General features: G+C 41.8%; 1 protein-coding gene across 12 annotated transcripts in view; it reads right to left on the bottom strand.

The window, feature by feature from the left end:
• The window catches only part of PKHD1 (polycystic kidney and hepatic disease 1 (autosomal recessive)), a 275,429-nt gene that overhangs the window by 47,210 nt on the left and 204,913 nt on the right, over positions 1–23,306 (bottom strand). The window contains exon 60 of one of the 12 annotated variants that reach the window (XM_017813112.1): positions 19,858–20,148. The exons of 10 other annotated variants lie outside the window; for them this stretch is intronic. In XM_017813112.1, the coding sequence (XP_017668601.1) occupies positions 20,090–20,148 (59 nt within the window). In that variant the 3' untranslated portion in view covers positions 19,858–20,089. Of the gene's footprint in view, positions 1–19,857; positions 20,149–23,306 lie in introns of those variants that run through there. One more of the 12 variants, XR_001874453.1, reaches the window with a different exon arrangement.

Raw genomic sequence — 23,306 nt, forward strand, 5'->3', positions numbered from 1 at the left:
TCTACAATTATAGCTACAAAAAATATAAAAGTGAGCAGGGGAGGAAGGGGAAGGGAGAGATAAATGGGACACTGTTTAGAAATTGCAATTCCCTGGCCTTGGGCTGGCCAGCACATATCTTTGCTGAGGGGGAAATATTCATCAGCATTAACTGTTCCTTTTGACCTGCTGACATTCAAATGGGAAATAAAAAAAAAAAAAAAAGGTCCAGCAATAGCACCTCAGAAATCTAGAAAAGGTAAATTATTCTGAGGTCAGTTGTGATTTTTAGTTATAGGAAACGTTTTCAGTGTTTCTTGACTTCAGATGTTCCCTGTAAATAATTTTGGCTTTGATTTGCCTGTGTTAATCCCTGTCACAAGGTCATCATGCCTACACACTCATGCTTTGTAAGCGATGGCTCTGCCGACACCGATTTTGTAAATCTTTATGTAGTAAATGAAAACAAACCTCTCAACTTCGGTGGATGCTGAGATAAGGCATCTCCCACTGTTTTTAGAAATCCCACCAACTGTAAATTAGGGATATCCCTCCATTGAATTTGTCAGCATTCCACGGGGGATAAACACATAGATATGCAATGTCAAGTAACACTTGTGGCTGGTTTCTCACAAGATGTGTGTTGGGAACACACGCATAGGGAGGCACGGTGGCTCAGTGCTTCTTGTGCATTTGGGTACATATGTGCTGGTTTTGGCTCAGGGAGAGTTAATTTTCTTCATAATTAGTGTTATGGGGCTGTGTTTTGGATTTGTGCTGAAAACAGTGTTAATAACACAGAGGTGTTTTCATTACTGCTGATCAGTGCTCACACAGAGACGAGAGTTTTTCTGCTCCTCATCACACCCCACTGGTGAGTGGGCTGGGGGTGCACAAGAAGCTGGGAGGGGACACAGCAGGGACAGCTGATCCCAGGGGACAATGGGGATATCCCAGACAATATCACTTCATGCTCAGCATATAAAGCTGGGGGAAGATGAAGAAAGGGAGACACATTCACAGTGATGGAGTTTGTCTTCCTAAGTCCCAGTTACATGTGATGGAGCCCTGCTTTGCTGGGGATGGCTGAGCAGCTGCCTGACCTTGGGAAGTGGTGAAAGAATTCCTTATTTTGCTTTGCTAGTTTATATGACTTTGACTTTATCCATAAAGACTCTGTCTTTACCTCGACCCACAAGTTTTCTCCCTGTTACCCTTCCAATTCTCTCCCCATCCCACCAGGAGAGAGTGAACGAGCTGAGATGCCCTGTGTTGGGGTTAAACCATGACAACATACACACACATAACTGTGCTCATAGCAGGGACCATGTAAATAAAAATAGAGTGTTTGCTTTAGGCTGTTAATTCTTTCTTTTAAAGAAAAGTATTTTGGAAGGAAATGAGTCTTATCACACTCTGTGAGGTTTTATGCTCTCCTGTTTATCGTTCCTCTATTAAAAAAACTTTGAGCCCCCTGGCCAATTTCAGTCACTTTTGTGGACTCAAAGATAATATGTTCCTGCTAGGTTTGTGAAAGTAGGTGCCCAAGTAGAGAAAAGACAGTTATTAGTGCTTCCATTGAAGGAAGGTCTGTAGTAAAACTCTCTCTTATTACACATCCCAGGATCTGCATTCACCCTTCCCTTTCACACACAAATCCAAAGAAAAGCAGATGTAGTACATGAAATATTTGTCTTGCAATCATTGTTTTCATGCTTTGATATGGCCACACATACTACAACTATTTATTCATTGTAAAATCAAGTGTTGTTTGCCTCTTTCATGCAGTTATATTTTTTATGTTTGCACCAACCCTTCAGAGCTCCCCCATGCTTAAGAAGTAAGGTACATAGTGTTACAGGTGACAATATATCTCTCCAAGTCATGAACAAAAAAATTGCAATTTTCCAATTCCCAGTGACTATACTAATAACTCATTCCTGACCTTAAAGTACGAGTGACAAGTAAAGTCTTAAGAAGAGAGACCAGAAACTCTCTGAGGCCAGGATGCTCTCCAACAGGGATCAAAAAGAGCATGGGAACAAAGCATGTGTATAACAGTGTTCCTCCAAAATGCTGCTCAAGCTTTCAGAGCTTTACAGATCAGGAATCTCTTGAGTCAGAGAGATAATTTTTGGTCTTTGTAGTTGACAGAAAATGTCAAACCTGTCTCAAGAAACTGCAAAAAGTTGGGGAAGAGAATAGTCTAGCCAGGAGAATATATCTTGAGTCCTCTCAAAGAAGGTGGGCCAATAAATCTGGAGGTGCCCTTTGGCGAGGTTGACAAGACCAGGTTTTATTAAGAGATGTTCCTTAGAATGCCCCAGATCTTCTCAAATGCCCTGCTGCCACTACAAGGTTCCACACCTGGTAATACCTTGGCTGCCTGTGTACAGAAGACTCGTCTGGAACTGAGATTATAGAACATTTTATCCATCAAAACTTATAAAATAACCAGTGCCAAGCCCAGATCCTTGTCCCTGAGGCCAGCTGCCGTGGCACTCCCATGGTATTAAAGCCACTGACCCTCCAAAAGGCAGTGGCCACCTCCAAACTGCCCTTTTGAACTGGCCCCTGGCTTGTGCCAATTTCTGGAAAGTGCCCAGGAGTTATCTTGGATACTGCTGGTTTGCCTGGCAACAAACTGGTCTTGGAGCTGTTCTGTAGATGCAGCTGGAGTGACTGGGAATCTTCAGTGTCCCTATCCTTGTGCTGCTTGACTCAGAAGAGTCTCATTCCTGCTGCCATTGGCACTGGCCCAGAGCAGCTTGTTCATCATTTTATTAAACTTAATCAGAAAGACACACTTAGGGAGGATTTTTGTCTGCATTATCATTAATGATTAAGGAACTTCAGTCATTTTAGCCATCCTGACAACACAAAGGTTCCCATAAATGCTTATTTCAGGAAGAAATCCAATATGGTAACAAAAGAAGTGTTACCTGACATTATATTGTGCATGGAGACTGAAAGTATTAAACAGTATAATTAATCTCTACCCTAAAAGTGCCACAGATTAAACACCTTTAAATTGCAACCCTGAGTGAAGGACAATGCAGGAGTCATAACCTTAAACCCTATTGTACAGCACTCAGAAGTGTGGCCTGGAATGGGACGGAGTGAACCTTCATATGGGAGAGATAATCTGAGTCTTCATAGCTTTCCTGAGGGCCATCAATACACAGCTAAGAGGTGGAAATAATGGCATTTTATACAGCAGTTAGCAAAATAGGACCCAGGGCCCTTGTTAGATGCTCTCACGAAGCAGGCAAGACAAACAAACTATTCCCACAAACCTCTTGTAGTCATTACCCATCACCCAAAGAGCCAGCTGCTGGGTGTGAGAGGGATCCTGTCTCCCAGGAAAGATGATTAAATACAAAGAAAAACATCTTTTGGACTGAATTATTCCACCTTTGACAAAACAAGCTGTTCTGCAAGCATCATCTTATTTCTCATGTCACTACCAAAGCTTTTCTCATTTTCTTTCCCTTTAAGATAATCCTGGTTTCCTTTTGGTGTATTTAAAGCCCAGAAGGATTTTTCTCTCCTCCTAACCAGCAACCTCACTGACTGAAGTCAAACTGGTATCTGTGGCTCAACACAAAGGTGGGGGGCAGTGAAAGGCAGAGCTTTTATGATTCCAGTCACCATCTCTCTGGCCTAGGAACGATAAAACTGCCACCACCACCTGAAAGCAGAACAACAACTTTGTCACATGCCAGACCTAAAAATGAATGTGGCCGTGCCATGCACTGCTCTGAGCTGCGGATATAATGAGTTTTGAATGGGAAGTCCCGGACACAATAAATCTGTGCCATATGTGACCATTTCCTGTGTCAGTTCCTTTCTCATAACCAGTGGAGGCTTTGCCCTCCCCCTCACTTTCCCTTTCATGACCCCACACCAGGGCTCTGAAATCTTTCAGGGTTGCTTATGGGCCCCAGGCCTTTCCACAGCAGTTGCATAAATAAATGAGTTTGACAGCAAACATCATAAGGGTTAGTGGTAATGTGTGCTCCGCGCAAGTGCTCGTGCTACTCGCTGGAGAAAAGGGGGAGGAAAGAGCTTGTTTTGTTACCACGAACAAAAGTATGTTCTCTGACAAGTGGTGAAAGAATTAGTCAAATAAACTTGAACTCTATTCAGACCATCGCTGCCAGGTTTTGTTATGGATCGGGAGGTTCTCAGCTTCTCTTTCCCTCCTTGGCCTGCAGTCACTGCAAAGACAAATCATCCTTTTCTTCTGCAAAAATAAAGTGAGGGGATAAAATGAACGGCCTAAAATAAAATTTGGAGAGAACTTCACTTTACTGCTATTAATATTATTATTATTATTATTATTATTATTATCATAATTTCCCAATGAGAACAGTTTTTTGGCCCTGGGAACAGACTCGTCAAGAGACTGAACGATTTTCCATTAGAAGTGGGCTAGAAGGAAAATGCCAAATACCTGCAGATTTTGGAAATATATGGGTTAGAATTAAACTTTTAAATGACAATGATTTTTATAAGAAATAAGTGAAAGAGAGGACAGAATAGAACCAATTATTTGTCCTATTTTTCCCCTTTTTTATTCATTAACAAATCAAATATTTTGACTAAATAGCTAAATTTTACTAAGTAACTTCTCTGTAAAACATTACTATTAAAAAAACTTTTTTTCCCCAGCAATACCATTTAAAAAAAATATATTCATATATCCTATTTTCAGCCCAGAAAGACCACAGACATTTCAGTTACTGTCTTAAAGAGTATAATTAGTTTATAGAAGTTTTATAAAAATTATTAGGAAGGAAGGTTATTTTCCCATGTCCAATGCAGAGAGAACCAAAAAAATGTATTATTATTTTTACCAGGGAGGTATAGGCTGGAAAGAAGAAAAACATCTTTCTAGTAAAATATATATATATGTATAAGTAGCAAGGGCTTGAAACCAACTGATTAGAACAGGGTGGATCTAACAAAAGTGAAGATTTTTTTAGCAGGTTATTTTAATTTCTTTTGGGAACATTGCAATTACAGATATCACTTTGGAGTCTTTTTCTTTCTTTCTTTTTTTTTCTTTCTTTCTTTTTTTTTCTTTCTTTCTTTCTTTCTTTCTCTCTTTCTTTCTTTCTTTCTTTCTTTCTGTCTTTCTTTCTGTCTTTCTTTCTGTCTTTCTTCCTGCCTTCCTGCCTTCCTGCCTGCCTTCCTTCCTGCCTTCCTGCTTCTTCCCTGCCTTCTTCCCTGCCTTGGCTGAAGGTGCAGTCCTAGAGCTTGTGACTGAGAGGTTCCCAAGCACAAGAGTCCCTGTGACATTATGAGGGTGATTTTCAGCAATATTAGTCCTGTATGGGCAATGGACTTGAATCTGAAAGCAGAAGGATTTCATTATGGGTACAGACAGCTATATTATGCCATGACATATTTATGACAATGAAAAGTAATGGGAGGCAAGTATTTTAAGCCTTGGAAGCCGAAATAAATCTGAAAGCACAGCGCAGAGTCTGAACACCTACAAAAACATATTGAAGAGGTAAAATTTGAGATACAAAGGCTACAGTCATTATCTGAGCACAGAGAATGGGATTCATCACATTAATTCTAGCTGCCTAAATGTTAAGCATCTAGTCTAAGCTAATTGTCTAGTCTGAGCTGTTCATCTAGACAATAATCATTAGGGAGAGAGAGGAGAGACTTTTAGAGGGTCATTCATTCCTGCTTTTCTTTGGATGGATTGTATCACATCTGGAGGTGTCAGCCTTTACTGGTTATATGGGAAACTTAGACAGATAGTTTGGATTCAAGGCCTGTATTTAGAATCATAGATTCACAGAATCATTAAGGTTGGAAAAGACCTCCAAGATCATTGAGCACAAGCTTTGACCGAATACCACCTTACAAATAAACCATAGCACAAAGTGCCATTAAAGTTAGGTAAAATGAGTCCAAATACTACTGATGTCACTAACAAGGGTTGCAGAACAGCCAGGCCAGTCAGTGTTCCTGTTCTGAAACAAGTGGGAAATGATAGCTCTGTACATACCTCTAAAGTAACCATCTCCTCCAGTTATGAACAACGGGAAAGAAAGAAAGAAAGATGGGACATGAAGCTGTAATAAAAAATAAGAAAGAAATTTCCCCTATCCCTACCAAGGTAAAACAGGCTACAAATAAAATTTTGAGGAAGACCCTGAAAAAAATCAAACTCTGTATTTCACTTTTGTAGCTCTGATGGCCAAGCCACTGGATCCAGGTACTCCCACATGTGCCTGGTGCACTGACCCTGCAGACCACAGCTGTTTGCTCCTGAGCAAAGAGGACACAGAAAAAAATACCTTACAAAGTACAGAAATGGAGAAATTTTCCCAAAAGAGATGAGCAAACACAAGAGCCTAAGAAAAAAATAATAACTTCTAATCTCGGAAAATACATGAGGATGGGGACAGAAGGAGGCTGGTTTCAAACACCACTGACAAGAAAATAAAATGTGTAGTCATAGTCCTAAAACACCATGGCTACATTGAAACTTAGGGAAAAAAAGGTCAGAAGAGTTTTTTGTTTTTTTTTTTTTAAAAATCATAATGTATCTACAGTTTAGGCTTTATATGTATACTAGGACAAAACTCCCAGGTTAGAGTACATCCAGAGAAGCTGCCAGGGTTGAAAATGACTCAGAAAGGATCTGTGATCCTAATGACACTTTCATCCATAACTTCATAAGATTGCAGGATGGTTTGAAGAATCTTTGGGGGTTGGTTTTGCTCATAGTCGCTGTACTCGGGTGTGCTTATTTTAGGTAGTCCGGGGACAGTTTCTTGTCCCATCAAAGTCTTCTGGGCAGCTCGAACAGCGAAAGAGCAGGTTTGGAGGTGGAGTATCTCTTGTATCTTACTAGATACTATTCTTCATCTTCATGTAAACATGACTGAACGCAGAGTCACACTAATCTTGGTTTTGTGGTACCGTGCCCGTGGAGAAAACAAATAACTACATTGGTGGAGCACTGAAAACACTCACCAGTCCAGGTTGTTCTGCTTTAAGTGATCTAAGGATCTCTCCCTTTGCATTTTATTCCAGACTTACTAGTGAGCTGTTTGAAATTTCAGACAGCCCTTGGAGTTATTTTGGCCAGGGAGTATATTTAAAACTCATTGTGCCTAATGTTGTCTTTCTACAATTGAGAAGTAATCAGGAAAGACGTGAAAATAAATAGACAAGTGAGAGGCAAAATGAAATATGAAGTGGCTAGAAAGGAGTCTGCTCTCTAATGTATTTTTTCAGCTTATTATTGTAAAAGCCCAGAGCAAAAGAGTAGCTTTGAAGAGTCTTTTGTTAATAGAGGAAAGGTTGTCCTCATATTTTTCTTAACTTTTTATTTATTAGCCATGCTACACAGGGCACTTCCATAAGTGATGGCTGAGTTTCAGGTTACAGGGACTTGTTTAGTCTGAAAACATCCCAGGCTGCAATGGGAAGCAGAAAAGAGAAGTAACAGCCTATTGCATGGAGCTTGAAGGAACTCACACCGAAGCCCATTTGTTCTCTGCTTTTCCCTATAATTTCTGGTGGTTGAGCTTGCAAAGATTTGGATGTCTCTGTTTGGATGGTTAAAATGCATTCCCAGCACGCCACTTCCTCAGGTGGTCTAGCTGATGACAGCATGATTCTTAGGCCAATATAAAATAGCTGATGTGTTGACCCTGTCTGAAAATAAAATTATAAAGCTGCATTCCTGCACGGGCAATCCTCCAGGTTATTGTGAAAAAAAAAGAAAATTAATGTTAGCAAAGGCACTTATTTTATGCTCAAGCCCTAAAACATGACAGTCAATAACATTTTTGAGACTCTTGGTGTTGGGGTACTAGGTAGTTGTTTATCATTGCCCTGATTATGGGGCTAAGCATAAAAATATTCACTTTCTACAAAATCTCATCAAAGCTGAGATGGTGGAAAACATTAGCTGTGCACAGGAAAACAAACAGGTGCATTAAGGATATTTGTTTCTTTGGGAGTTTTTGGTGCTTTAACACCAGAGAAAGAAAAAGAGCACTGAAACAAAGTTAGGATAGGCAGAGCAATACAGATTCTCCAGGGCTGCTTAGCTTAGGAATCCTGCCAAAACTTAAAAGATGCCCTTCATGAATAATTTTCTACATTATCCAACTTTAATGAAGAGAATTGTTAGTATGGACAATCTTGATCTGGTTTGGGTTTTTTTTTGGTATAACATCAGCATTGCCAGACACATACATAAGACAAGCACAGACAGGATTTTTGCTTGTTTATTGCGTCAAAGATATCAGAACATATTTAATTTTCTGGGCATGCCAGTTGAAAAGCTTAGCTGGAAAGCTCTCAGCAGGAACCTCCACAGGCCTTTCTGCTGGTTTGGGACATCAGAGAGTATCTTTCAGCTCCCAGAATGCCATGAAGAGCTAAGCCAGTTTGGAGAGCCTACAAAGAGCCCATCTGGCTTTGCTCAGTTTCCACATCTCATCTGGCTCATAAAGGACAGCAGGCAGAAGCCTTGTAGATCACGTTTGTATTCCACTAGCATGGAAAGGCTCATTCCAGAGTCAGACAACACTAAGGGCTGAGTACTAAGTGCTGAGAATAATCCAGAAGGTAGAAAACTGGTCCTACACACTTCCAAACCTCTGTTGCCTTATCAAGACATCTGGGCTATAATCACTCTCCACAAAAGCCGCAGGAATTTTGTTTATGCATAAATTCCCTGGGGAAGAGCTTTCAACAGAAATCTCACTTTCCAACCCAAATCCTGCCCAACAGTTTGGTACATTATGTCAAGAACATGTTGTCAGTTGTTAAAAATGGATCCATACTTTTCCCCTGAGCTTCCAAAAGGGTTAATAATTCTGGCAGCACCACAGTCAGTAACCTGAATGCCCAACCAGAAGGATATGCTGTGAAAAGCATCCCTCTGCTGCCAGGGACATTGAAGAGAGGAGGAACATAAGGGAATCTTGACTTTTTTATCTCTTTTGCTCTCCATGGCTCACGTGGAGCAGGAGTTCAGACACAGAGGCCTCAGAAGGAGAGATCTGAATTTAATAAAGCTGTCTGGGGAGAGGGAGACAGAGAAGAGAAGATCATGGAGATAAGAGAAGCAGAGAAACGAAGAGAGGAGAAGAAAGAATATTACAGTTGAGTGGTGATGGCTGTGTTCTTTCAGACTCGAGTGGACAGAAGTGAAATATTGGTTTAAGAGATGGGACTCCAGAAGAAGGAAGAAAAAAAAAGAATATTTTATGGTTAGAACATATACTTCCATGCCACTGTAGTGAGAATAGGCAAAAGGTAAGAGAAGAAAAGGATAATGGAAAGATGCTGCTAGAAAAATTAATAGAGATCCTTGATTTCGTCACAGTTTTGGGGGGTATTGGAGTGACCCATTAAATTCAGTGCAGCTACACCTACAGTATGCAAGCAGAGTTAGATCATGAATAGGAAAATAAATTCTTTTGAGATAACAATTCCATAGATTAACAAAATGAGGGAGCCTGTTTGATGCCCCACTTCTGCAATCTTTGCCCACTGCCTCCTAGAGAATAAAAGTTGATTGAGGGGGAGCAGGGAGAAGGAGGGGGCTCATCTGTTCTCCACTGACACTCACAGCCCTCTCCACCAAGGCGCAAAGTTGACTTCCTTTACAGAAAAATCAGAGAACAAACGCGCTGCCAAAGCTCCCATCCGAGGATGTTTTTTTCTTTTCTTTTCCACAAGATTCTGTTTGTTAGAAAAACCAGAAAGACACCGGAGGGAAAATAAATGCAGATACATTTTTAATGCATGCATTTAATTTTCAGAACATGGTGGGCACTTCAGTGCTGGGTGCTGGAACTGCAAGGGAGAATTTATCTAATCAGTCCTCCGTGTCCCCACTCAATTGACATAATGTGGTCCTGCCGATTAAAGCACTGGAATCACAGCTCTGCCTTTTCCTTCTCTTTCATACTAAAATTATTGATGTGCTTTGTACTATGTGTAATTGCCATTATTGTATATGTGCCTGGAGCATGTGCAGAGCTGAAATTGAAATAAATAAGCAAACAAAAATCACACGATAGCGAGTCTCTGATGGTATGGGAGGGGGTTGGTGCCGTGGCATCACGAGCTGAAAATAGGATTTCATACTGCTGTGACTGGTTTTGATAGAGTGAGATTCGATAAGACTGGAAGAAAGGCTGCCCTGATCCTTCAGTCTGACCCTCAACAAACACCAAATCAAAGTACCTCTTTTAGCATCCCGGGTCTGAGCCTCACCATCCAAGGATTTCTCCGGAGCAGTCCTGATTTACATCACCTGAGGATCTTGCCCAGCATCAGACACTCACTTTTACTCCCTGTCTTTCTCTCTCTCATAGACACACAGTAGATTTGTTCTTTACATTTAATTTATGCAAGCGAGGCACAGAATACATTTCAGTAACGCCAGTTAGATACGCACTAATTTCTTCTCTGTGAAATAGCAGTAAGTAATTAATCAGAATTTTGATCACAACTCAGTTGGCAATTCTAATTGCACTTGTCATTTCCACAGCAAATACAGAATCATTATCTTTTTTGCCGAGTCCTCTCTTCCTAATCATCCAGGGTGCTGGAAGCAAAACATTTCCAAGAACTAGATATTGTCTCTATCAACCAGCAGCCTTAATACCTTTGGACAGAGGGTTAGTGGGTTCAGTCCGTGGCTGTGTTTTATTTCAAGCTTCATCATAATTTTAAAGGGAATAGCTAGTGGCAGGCTGGCTGCTTGCCTGGGGGAGGGGGGATTCTGCCTCATAAAATTATGAGGAAGGATAAAAGCTAGCAGCTCACTCCATTAAAAACCTTCTGGGAGAGGACTAAAGACGCCTGACCTTTGCACAAGCATCCAGCAGGCATCTAAGGGACATATGGACGTTGAGCAGATCTGTATCATCAAAGTCCGCGCTGCTTCTCCGAGGTACCACATCCATGTTTAACTCCAGGCACTGCCAGCCATCTCAGCAAGGAATAGGATGATCAAGGGAGATCAGTGCCCTGTGTTTCACTGAAACGGTGTTTCCATGACCATTTCAGGATCCTTCTGATGACCTGTGAAAACTGACAGTGCTGGTTTAGAGCAAGAATGGGTTAAGATTATCTGCCTGGATGGTGTTATGGCCAGGGGTCTGTGGAGGCAGGGATGCCTTTTGCTGTGCTCCAAAAAGCTGACAGTGAGATACTCCTCAAATGGCTTAGAGGAAGGAAGAAACGAGAGCAAGAAGAGAAAGGGAGATTCACTATTTAGGAACTGAGCCCTACAGGGAGCTGAGGGTGTACCTGCACCAGGTCCAGCCTTCAAGTCCAGTGTGACACCTCACAATTTTTTTCTGCAAAAAAAAATTGTGAGGACCTGGCAACTACAGTCCAGTTCCTTACTCAGATTCTTCTTATAATTCAAGCCCAAGTGATTATTATTTTGCCAGGTAATCCCAAACCATACACAGTAAGTTTGGGACCAAATACCAAAACTGAGATCTCAATTCTGTCAGCTGTAACTAGTGAAAAGGCATTTACAAAAAGTGTAAAGACACTTCATGAAAGAAGTCTCTGCATAGAATATGTTGTGAACCAGAAGAGTTCTGGTTCTACCCTTACATACAATTTGAGCAAGTAGCATCAATGAAAATGGCTAGTTTGAAGACTATCCAAGCATCTTCTGTACTCCCCCAAATCTTTCTACTCCCTGCCCTAAGCAACAGAAATCACTGAAAGAACAGGAAGACATCACTCAGCCCTTTCCTTTGCTTCCCTGGGGTTTTTTTAGGTAATGCTCTTGCTTTTATTCCACATTTCAGAGGTCAATGGGAAGGATTTGAGGGGAAGTGTAACCTGTCACTCCTTCTACTCCCGTACACCAAAACTCTGCCATAGAAAGAGGTGAAAACTCAATATTAGTGATGGCATTGGGGACAAAACATCTCAGAACCTAGCTATGAACTTTGAAGCCAGGAACAACAGTGTCTGAGCTTTTTGTGTGCTGAACCTTTTCCATAAAAGACAGAAAAATACAAACAGAGTAAATGTCTGAATTGCCACAGAGATTTTCTTCTTCTGAGATCAGTCTAGGGGTGGCATGTTAAGCATGCTTTCCATGATGAAAAGTCTCAAAAGCTTGGATCATACATTTTCCAGGCTCAACTTTACCTTCTGGGACAGAGTGGGACGCTGACATTTTCCATCAGTCTTCAAAAGAGGTACACTGAGGCTATGTCCACGCTTGGGAAGGATTATGCCTTAGCCCTAACACTCAATCACACATATTTTACATTCCTAGAACAATGTTTGGCATGTTTTCTTGTCTAGGTCAACAGGCACTGACCAAAACAGTGTCTAGGAGCTGTCTGAGGCTTAATGTGATTTGTGACCATCCCAGTTTGGACACAACTACTGTGGTCTGGAGGAAAAGGGATTTTAATAATTATACATATGGCTATGCTAAGAGTTGGCCATGGTCAGGGACACCTGGGCAAGCCCAGCTTGCCCAAAGCCCCATCCCACATGGCCTTGGACACTTCCAAGGATGAGGATATGTCCCACTTCAAGCCACTCAGGGGCATGGGAGGCACTGAGAGAGCTAAAAATGAGGTTGCCATCATCAGTTTTTTTTCCTGACCAGCTATCTACACTCTGACAGAGTCAGCAATGATTGTGCTGACTATTGAAACCTATATGGGAGACCCTAAAAAGGCAGAAAAGAACAAAATCTGTTCAAAAAGATGTAACACAGAAACTGCAAAAAGAAAGGATGCCTTTTAATTCACTATAGTCAGGGTTGCTTAATCACCTCAGAGTGGGAAAATGAAAAAGAAACAGCAGCTCTTGGAACCTGAGCATTTTTGAAGAGAGAGCAAACCAACATAGCACAGATTTATGAAGACAGTAGATCACGTCCCAGATTAGTTACAGCAGCCAAAAGGAAAAAATAAGAGCTTTAAAACCAGAGGCAGTGGGATACAATCAGAGTAGTGCAAAAAACATCAGCTTCAACACAGATATATAAGTAATGGATGGTCCTGAAGAGACATTCTGGCTACATCTCCACTAGTAAATTAAATGTGCCCAGGAGTGTTCCCAGACACCGAGGCCAAGTGACGTGATCTGGTTGCATTCATCTCTGAAACTGTCTCAGCCTTAAAAACAGGATGGATTCATCCAACAGACCAAGTGGGAATGTTCCCTGGCACACATAAATTCCCAAACTGCACACAAGAATTTTTTGGGAGAGCATTAATTGGACCAGGACAAAAGCATGCCAGGGGCTGTGGTAAACATTTTGGCAGAGCAGAGGATTGTGTCTCCGTGCCTGTGGCCTGACATCACTTTATTTATCTTTGCATGGGCAGGGCCCCTGCCCACATGAATCTCTGCCCCTAGAGAGTGATTCTCTGACCACAAATTCACCTGTAAATTTAACAGAGGGAACAGGCCACAGTTAGAGAGGTATCCAAAGCCTCAGGAAACCTGCAGTCCATATTGTTTCTGGGCCCCTTTGAGAGAAGAGTTCACACCCAGAGGAAAAGATCGAGCAGATGTTGTGGGAAATATTTGGCCTTCTTTTAGCATTTGTCATCACGCTTTGTAAGTTCATAGAGTTATAGAATGGTTTGGGTTGAAGGGACCTCAAAGATTCTCTAGTTCCAATCCCCCTGCCATGGGCAGGGACACCTTCCACTAGCCCAGGTTGCTCCAATCCCTGTCCAACCTGGACTGGAACATTTACAGGGATGGGGCAGCCACAGCTTCTCTGGGTCACCTGTGCCAGAGCGTCACCACCCTCAGAGTAAGAATTTCCTCCTATTTTTTTGTATATTTGTTGCAAAAAAGTTATTGCTGTTCACTTTGCAGTTTACAAGGCTGTAGTACATTTTCTTGTACTAGAAAAATATTTAAAGTGAAGAAAAACAATACATGGTCATTATTAAAATCAATATTAATGAAGCACGAAACAAAGTTGTTGCTGTCTGCTTTCTGTTTATTGAAAGAACAGGCTTTGAATTAGAGTGGAAGAGAAAGGAGGGACAACCTACTTCCTTCTTGGATCTTATCTCTCTGCTGGAAATGAGTGATTCGCAACAGCTGAAGAGGGACATCCCAGCTATTGCACCTCAATTAATACAGGGAGGATGGGTTTGGGAGGACTGGAGTCACCACAGGAGCAAACATGGGAATAATTTCCTGTCTTTACCCAGATACTGTCTCTCTGGGTTGATGCAGGTGGACCCAGCTCTGGTCTTCAATAGCCATAAACTGTGAGTTCAGTGAGGTCACGGCCACATTTAACTGTGGGAAATGTCTGATGCACGATGCTGACAGGTCAGTCCCCTCCTCAGCTCGTCACGCGTGGGCAGCCCTCTAATCAAGATGCTCTGACAAACAGTGGATGAAAAACGTGTGCATAAAGCCCACAAACACAAACAAGCTGTGGAAACCCTCCTACAGACACTCTGAGCAAAAACAAGAGAAAGAGTGGGATGAGGTGAGGAGTGGCTACACCACTAGGACTCTACCACCAGTGGTGGAGAGAACACTCTGTTGTCTGCCCTTGCCTTGGGTGACAACTGTGAACCTCAGTAAAACCTCTTGCTGTTTCTTTTAACTGTACAATATGGTATGCACAGAAACATTTGCTCTGAGCACAAGCTCAGAGACAAGACAGGGTTGATCCACAGCAGAATTCATCAATGCCAGGAGGAGCCAGAAGCACAGCCTGGGACTATGTGTAAATGCACCCACAGAGAGCAGGACAACAGGAGGGTGAGCTCAGCCTTCTTGGCAGGACCCCAAGCAGGTCCAATGTCATGAACATCACCTCAGCCAACACACATCTGTGCACAAGCACACAAGGAACAGGACGCAAACACATCATAGAGCTCTTAAGGTTGGAAAAGACCTCTAAGATCATCAAGTCCAATCTTTGACCAAACACCACCATGCTCAGTAAACCATATTGTGAACCATCTCCTAGCCAAGGTGGAGGCAGAGCTGACAAAAGAGCAGACACTGCTGCCCACTCTGAGAGCTGCCCCCAACAACGACCAGGGACATATCTTGGCTCTGTGTTTCCATTTCCCTCCTTCTTTACACGCTCCACCAGTGGTCCTTTTGCTTCTGTGGACAGGAGTCACAACAGAGAAGACTGAAATTATCATGGTTTTTCATTTGAGACTTTCTTTGCATCTCCTGTCTGCTTTGCTCCACAGTGGTCATACCAGCATTTGGATTTTCAATGGAAAGTCACCCAGATCAGGCTCGTTATCACCCTTTTCCGGGTGACTTGGGAGCAATACACACACCTGAAAAGTGAGTGGAGAGTTGAGCTGATGCCTCCTGGCCTGAAGACATGGGGACATGCAGGGGCTGGGTGACTCCAGAGCACAGTGCCATTACAAACAGCACTTTGCCTGGAGGCCCATCGAGTTGAATTAGAAAAGAAAAGAACCATTAATTAACTTGACTTAAGAGAAGGCTGATGCAGGGCAATGTGACCTTTTCTCTATGTCACATGCCACACGGATTTGAGCCTCCCTCTGATGCTTTGTCACCGCCAGTCCTTGTTTTTTAGATCACTGGATTGCAGGGGGGTGATGGTGACCAAAAGGATTGTGGCAGCAGAAGGGAAGAAATGACAGTTTCACTATTCCAGTGATCTGTGCACTAAAGGCAGAAGAATCCCATTATGCATCTACCATCTATTACCTTGCAATGTGTATATATATGTCTATTTATATGTATATGTATACACACACATATATATATATGTATACATATATATACCTCAGGTATTGCAAACACATAACATCTCATGTGCATTCAGTTAATATACTTGTCTAAGGTAGTTTAAACAGTGTTTTGCAGAAAAACTAACAGTGGTATCAGTTTAAAAAAATGCAGAATAGAATTATTTAATGCTGCTCAATTTTTGCATAAATGTGATGGCAACAGAAGGAGCTTTATGCAGATTTCTCCAATCAGCTCAATGAATTGCTGAAATACTTGAAATTTGATATTGAATTAGCCAACCTCAGGGATTAGAGGGAAAGTGTAGTTAACAGTCTTTAAAACCATAGAATCACAGAATCGTTTGGGCTGGAAGGGACCTTAAAAATCATCTTGTTCCAAACTCCCTGCCATGGACAGGGACACCTTCCATTATCCCAGGTCACTCCAAGCCCCGTCCAACCTGGCCTTGAACACTTCCAGGGATGGGGCAGCCACATCTTCTCCGGGCAACCTATGCTAGTGTCTCACCACCCTCACAAGGAAGAATTTCCTCCTAATATCAAATCTAATCTAAATCTTCAGTTTAAGGCCATTACCCCTTGTCCTATCACTACATGCACTTGCTTCTTAGGCACCAATTTTAGTGAGAGATAAATTATTTCAGTAAGGCAAGACGAATCTTTTGAGTTTAACTTGAATCTCTCTTTGGAAAATCAAGCTAATCCATCCCTGTCCATGACATTCAAGATACATCGACACCTTCTCTTTAGTGCAAGACAGGATCTCCCTCAAGACCTGACCCACAGACCACAGCAGCAATAAACCAGGAATTACAGGTTCTAGAAACGAGGGAAAACCAGCTTTCAGAGCATGTGTGATTCTCTGAGCCTCAGTCTGTTTGGAAGCTTTACAGACTGTGAGGGACACAGGTACTGGTTGTCCGTGGGTGACTGCAGGTATTTCTACACTGTCATCTTCCACCTGTGTGTTCTCTGTGAGGTAAAAGGTGGATGGATCTGGGAGCTCACTGAGCCCTCAGTGAACTCCCAGATCCTTCTTTGAGAGTTGTGTCAACACAGACATTGGTATCAGAGGTGTAGGGTTTCATTTGCTGAATTTGAGATTTTTTTGACCGCAGTACTGAAAAAGAGAATACAAGGGAAAAGCACTTCTCAAATTCTGTTGAATAACACTGGCAAGGAAAGACATGTCAATGGTGTACCCACATATAGCTCACATAGAATAAAAAATCTCAGAATGGCTTAAAAAGTGCTTTTCCATGTCCCAATAAATCACCGTGGCTTAAAGTATTGAAGGTTGGTTTTAAAACTTCTCTCGTTGAAATCTCAGCTTTTATCTCAGTGAAAACACTCCCAATCTTACTAAATAAACACAACATGATCAGCAGTGGACTCAGAAAATCCTCTCACATCTCATTATCCCACAGTTTAGATTAGGGCTTTTACAGCTTGACTTCTTAATTCAACCACAGGATCAGCTCTGCTCCCCTCTGCCTCAGCTGTGCAGTGCTAATATATTATTTCTGTAACATGAAGACCAAAGCAAAGGAATATAAAGTGTTCTTGTGGCAACAAGTTAATTTTGATTTAACCTTCCAGTGTTTGACATTGCAGCCATTAACACTTTGGTTGTTCAAAGAGAAACACCATGTAAGCAAGCAATAAAGTCTTACTCAAACAAAAAGGCTCCCAGAGGTGCTGGCTGCATTGTTTCTTGCAACACAAAATGTTCCCTTGTCATTCCTATCAGCAAGAAGTCCTATCCATGCCAAGGTGGACCCTTTGGGGCCTATTTACAGTGAAACACTTCACCTGTGAAAAGGCATCTGAGACTGGATTCTGAGGATTTTCACCTTGAGAGCACTGGAGGATGGAGAGGAAATTCCTGTGTCCGATACCAGACCAGCCACAGTAAATCTTCTGGCTCTGACATGGACTTGCTCAAATCCCACAGACCTGGCTGTGCTTCAGTTTCCTCTCCTGCCCTTTCTTTTACCCATTTAGGGCTGCAAATTCCTCCCAATAGGAATCTCTGGCTGTATGACAGTGCCTAGAGTCTCCAGTTCCATTTACTACAGTATAAAAGCTCTTAAAGAACTGCAAATACACAGAGACTGAGGCACTGAAGGGAATTTTCAGATAAAGAGGAGTGGCATGATAGACTTCTGCTCTTGCAGCTTAACAATCCAGCATTAGGGTTGTTCAGCTAGTGGTAGAATCCACTTTTATTTCTCATTTCTTTCTTCTAGGCCCTACATCTCAGAATTATAGAATCATAGAATCATTAAGGTTGGAAACAACATTTAAGATCATCAAGTCCAGCCATCAACCCATCACCACCACCACGTTCACCATTAAATCTCTTACCTCTAAGCTCTTGGACGCATCTCACTGGTGGGAGGAAATTGCTTTACAGAGAAATTGCTTTACTTTACTTGGACACAACTATAACTGCAGACACTTCAAGGACTAAACCAAAATTATTTATTGCCCTTTGATCTTTTTCCTTTGCAGAGCCCAGACACCTTCCCCAGACACTCCAAGCCAGAGAAAGAGTTTTCCAGAGCGACATAAGGAATTTGGTCCCTGGTGTCCAACTCCTAATGAGGTTACTTAAGATTTAAACATATCTTTTCCCAGGGAACACTCATGCAGTGTTTTGCCGACAGACTCAAGGTCACACAGATTTCTCTTCTATATGATCCCAACTGAAGCAGCTGGACTTTGATGATCCCTGTGGGTCCCTTCCAGCTCAGGATATTCTAACTGAGACTGGTCTAGATCCTGGCAAGTAGGTCACAATGAGGTAAATACATGATACAATTGAGAAGAAGTAGCTTTGTGCTCACTGCCCACTGGGATCGTATACAAAGGCACCAAGACAGCACGTTATCCTTGCTAAGGATCACACAGAAAACTCTGAGGAAAGATCCAGGTTAGGTTTGTTGGGTTGATTTGGAATATTTCTCTTTTTACTCCCTTCCCCTCCAAACTCTAGTCTAACCCTGTCAAAGAAAGACACCTGAAAAAAAAAGAGACTTTGCTTTTCAAAAGACCTTCTGCACATCTGCCTCCCACTGCAGTAATACTATTTTCCTAAGAAGCCTCCAAACTGTGAATGTAAAAGCACACAAATTCAACACCCACAAAATAAGAAGAATAAGATAATAACCCTGGACAATGAGAAAATTGCACAAGTTCACTCTCCATGTCAGTATGCATTTCCCTTTAAGAATTTTCATTTCCCTTTAAGCAATTCTATTATTCACACATAGCATTTCTAATCATTCTTTCAAGTGTTTCTATGTAACTTATCAGGGTTTAATGAATGCCAGAATAAGCACTAGAGGGAAAATCCACATAACTGGACACTAACCCAAAGGTTTTAACAAGACCTCTACATTTTTCTCTTTTTAATATAATCTTTATTCAAGCATTTTCTGCTTTGATCAGAAATATGGCTTTTTTATTGGTATTATTATTGACTTTTTCCCACCCACCCTCTTGCTTAATCCACCATCCCATAACTTGTGAGCCTTCCAGGGTTGCAGTGAAGAGTTATTAGTTACAAAGGGCTTCTTTGGAAACAACATCTACATAAAATCAGTCAAAGTAAACAAGCAAACTTCCATACTGACTTCTACTGAATTGGGACCCATACTCACTTTGCAGAGAGAGCAGTAAAAAAGCCAAGAAAACATCCAGTATAAATACCTGAACATGTTAGAGAATATGAGTGACTTGTTCAGTCTGATGACATGGAAGTATTCACTCTCAATAAGAATTCCTAAGCATGACCTTGTATCCAGACATTGTCAGTCACACAAATTATGGGACACCTGGTCACTGGAGGTTTGAAGGACTAAAAGAGTGGATGAGACAAGATACATCAAGAAATAGTACAGGAATTGGATGCACTTTCAGGTCAAACTATCCTTGAAGGACTGCTTTGGAAGGCAGGGATATGAGAAAGAAAGTCAGTCTATAAATTCTGAACACTCTTCCCAAAGCAACCACTGCCTCCAACAATACACTAGAAACATGTTAAAACTTGATCTTGATTTTTAAGCCAGCCTTGAAGCTCTGTAGGACTCATTTTTGCATGACACTGTTGTGGGCAGCCCTGCACTTGTACTTGAGCTCCGGCTGGTTTCGGGTTCTTTTCTCTGGGGTGCTGTTCAGACATAAATAGAGTCAGATCTTTTTCCAGAAAGCCTTAGGGTTTCCAAGAGCAAGGGATGTTTTTAGTTATGTGTGGTCACTGGCTTCCATTGGGCTTCCTTCTTCCTTCTGTCACAAATTTGAGCTGCTAAGGAAGTTTTTATCCTTGGGTTCTAGAGATGCAATGGAGAAAGCAGGTTTCCAACCCTCCACAAGGATCCAAACCAGCCACCTGAAGCAGATTTCACAGGCAGCTGGGCAGAATAATTTCTCTAAAGCTAATTTAGTTGTCTTACCCTGTGGTTTCAAACACATAAAGGGGAACATCATATAATTTTCCTGCAACTATAAAATTACTTCTAGTGGTTCTACTTCTACCTCTAATAATTTACAATAATAACATTTGTATTCAGGGAAACCTAATCTATGTATGCCAGTACCTAAAGAGGGCCTACAAGAAGGCTGGAGAGGAACTTTTTACAAGGACATGCAGTGATAGGACGAGGGGGAATGGCCTTAAGCTGAAGGAGGATAGATTTAGACTAGGTATTAGGAAGAAATTCTTCCCTGTGAAGGTGCTGAGGCCCTGTCAGAGGTTGCCTAGAGAAGCTATTGTTGCCCCTCCTTGGAAGTGTTCAGGGCCGGGTTGGGCAGGGCTTGGAGCAACCTGGGATAGTGGAAGGTGTCCCTGCCCATGGAACAATGTGATTTTTCAAGGTCCTTTCCAACCCAAGCCATTCTACGATTCTATAACTCAGAGAACTGGAAAAGTCCTCAACAACTGGCACAGCCTATTCCTTTACCCCACAGCAAACTGTGGTCTACCACAGTTTGTAGACCAGGCTTAATTCCTGACACACCCTGCTGTTTTTCCTCTTAGCTCCCTCTCCAGAGATGACAAGAGGGCAGTTGTGCCCATCTCCTAAGGCTCAGAGACCAGAGACACAAAAGCCCTGCCCTGCTCCAATGCGATGTGTGCTTTTAAATGGGGTCACTCCTCGGCGTGAGACATGGACAGAAAATTTAAGTAGTTTATCACGAGGTGTATCAATAGGTCCAAGAAGATCCAAGGACTCTCTGCAGCTATTAGGGAAATTTTTGCCAAGTGTTTTCTTCAATTGAATATTTATCCAATAGAGCAGTACCCCCTATTTTTTTCATATCTATTTTTGATAAAACCTCAAACCAATTTGATGCCTTTGGTGAGCTAATTCTATAATCTATCACAGGGAAAACTTCTTCACTGAAAGAAGGGTCAGTCATTGGAACAGGCTGCCCAGGGCAGTGGTGGAATCACCATCCCTGGAAGTGCTCAAAACACATGTAGATGGGACATGACACTTGGGGACATGTTTTAGTGGTGGGCTTGGCAGTGGTGGAGTAACAGTTGGACTCAATGACCTCGGAAGGCTTTTCCAGCCTAAAGGATTCTATGATTCCATCAGCTCCACAGAGGGGAAAAAATTATTGCTCTTTCAATATGGAACTTATAGGGATGAAACTTTATTTTCAGTCCAGTAACTGTTGCATCCTGGTGAGCATGGGAAGAAAACAAGGAGGCAGGATTACCCTAGTTTTGCAATGTGCTTATTAATTTCAGAAAAACCACCGCAGGAACAAAGTTTATTAGTGAGTAGGAGGATGTTTCAGGAACAGAGCCCAACTGAAAATAATCAGCTCCCTTTAATTAATTGCATACAGTTTTATTGCATAACTGATGGTTTTAAACCTTGGCCAATTAGTTTGTCAAACACAGAAGTTAAATTCTCTATTGGTCTCTCAAGTAAGGTCTATGCCAAAGTTTTAAATTCAAGTTGCCTTATCCAAGCAACCAGAAAATAGGGCCTCTTGAAACTAAAATTATTGGGCAGTTACCCAGAATTGGAATAAAGACTAGGAAAGACAAAAGAAAAAAAAGCAAGGACAGAAGTCCAATATATTGCTCGGGTCCATGGCCTTCACCCTGGGGCAAATTGCAGTTGCAAACTTCCCTTTCTTGACAACTTATTTTCAAAGACAAGTTGAGGTACTATGGTCAATTTGACATGCCTACAACACAAAAGAAAGAAAAAACCCACAGTTTTTATTTGAAAAGTTCTTCCAGAACACCTGATGATGCAGTGAGAGCTGCCTCACTGACTGTGAGTCTCTTTTCTCAGCAACTGGAGAAGGCAGAATGGTTTTATAATCATATATATTTATATATTTGTATATTACAATAAATATATTTTTTATATGTTAATAACCACCTTCTTGGCATGATCTAAAACTGAGCATCCAGTGTAACTACCCCAGATGCAAATAATTATTTTCCAGTTTCTTTCTTAAACACAATGCCAGTTAGTTGACTGTTTTTTCCAAAGCACTGATCTGTTGCTCCAAAAATGCATTAGGAAATGAATATGTTCTTTTCAACTAATTATTTTAACTAAGCATTATATTAATACCCACACTACATATCCTGAGAACCCCATGGTGCTCATCATGTCAACCACATGTGCTTTGAACTTGGTGGAGCGATGATATCCATATCAAAGCTATGCCTCATAAATGAAGATTTTGCATGTTTTCCCTCAGTAATTATCTTGTTAAAAGTTGCTTTTGGGTGTAGCAAGCTCTTGGTCCAAGCTTTCAACACTTGCATCTTCATTAGCTAAAATGTTCTATCAAGTCATTGTCCTGAGTCACTATAATGAAACTGGGATGGGTGGTTGCTGCTCCTACTTCTAATTTTTGGTTTGCATATCACAGAATCACAGAATGGTTTGGGTTAGAATGGACCTTTAAAGGTCATCTAGTGCAATCCCCCTGCCGTGGACAGGGACATCTTCAACTAGACCAAGTTGCTCAGAGCCCTGTTCAACACAACCTTGAATGTTTCCAAGGAGGGGGCAGCCACAGCTTCTGCAGGCAACTTGTACCAGTGTTTCACCATCCTCATCGTAAAAAATTCTTCCTTATATCTAGTCTAAATTAGATAAATGGCTGCAAGGATGGTGAAGGGCCTTGAGGGGAAGTCATATGAGATGCAGCTGAGGGCACTTGTTCTGTTCAGCTGGAGGAGACTGAGGGGAGGCCTCACTACAGTTGAAACTTCCTCCTTGGCAGAGGAGGGGCAGGCACTGAGCTCTGTGGTGACCAGTGACAGAACATGAAGGAATGGCTTGAAGTTGTGTCAGGGGAGGTTTAGGTTGGATATTAGAGAAAGATTCTACTCCCAGAGGGTGGTTGGACATTGAACAGGCTCCTCAGGGCAGTGGGCACAGCACCAAGCCTGACAGAGCTCAAGGAGCGTTTGGATAATACTCTGGGGCACATGATGTGACTCCTGGGGATGGTCCTGTGCAGGGCTAAGAGTTGCACTCGATGATCCTGGTGGGCCCCTTCCAA

This window comes from Lepidothrix coronata, unplaced genomic scaffold, assembly GCF_001604755.1.
Source record: "Lepidothrix coronata isolate B3197 unplaced genomic scaffold, Lepidothrix_coronata-1.0 Scaffold39, whole genome shotgun sequence".
NCBI lineage: Eukaryota > Metazoa > Chordata > Aves > Passeriformes > Pipridae > Lepidothrix > Lepidothrix coronata.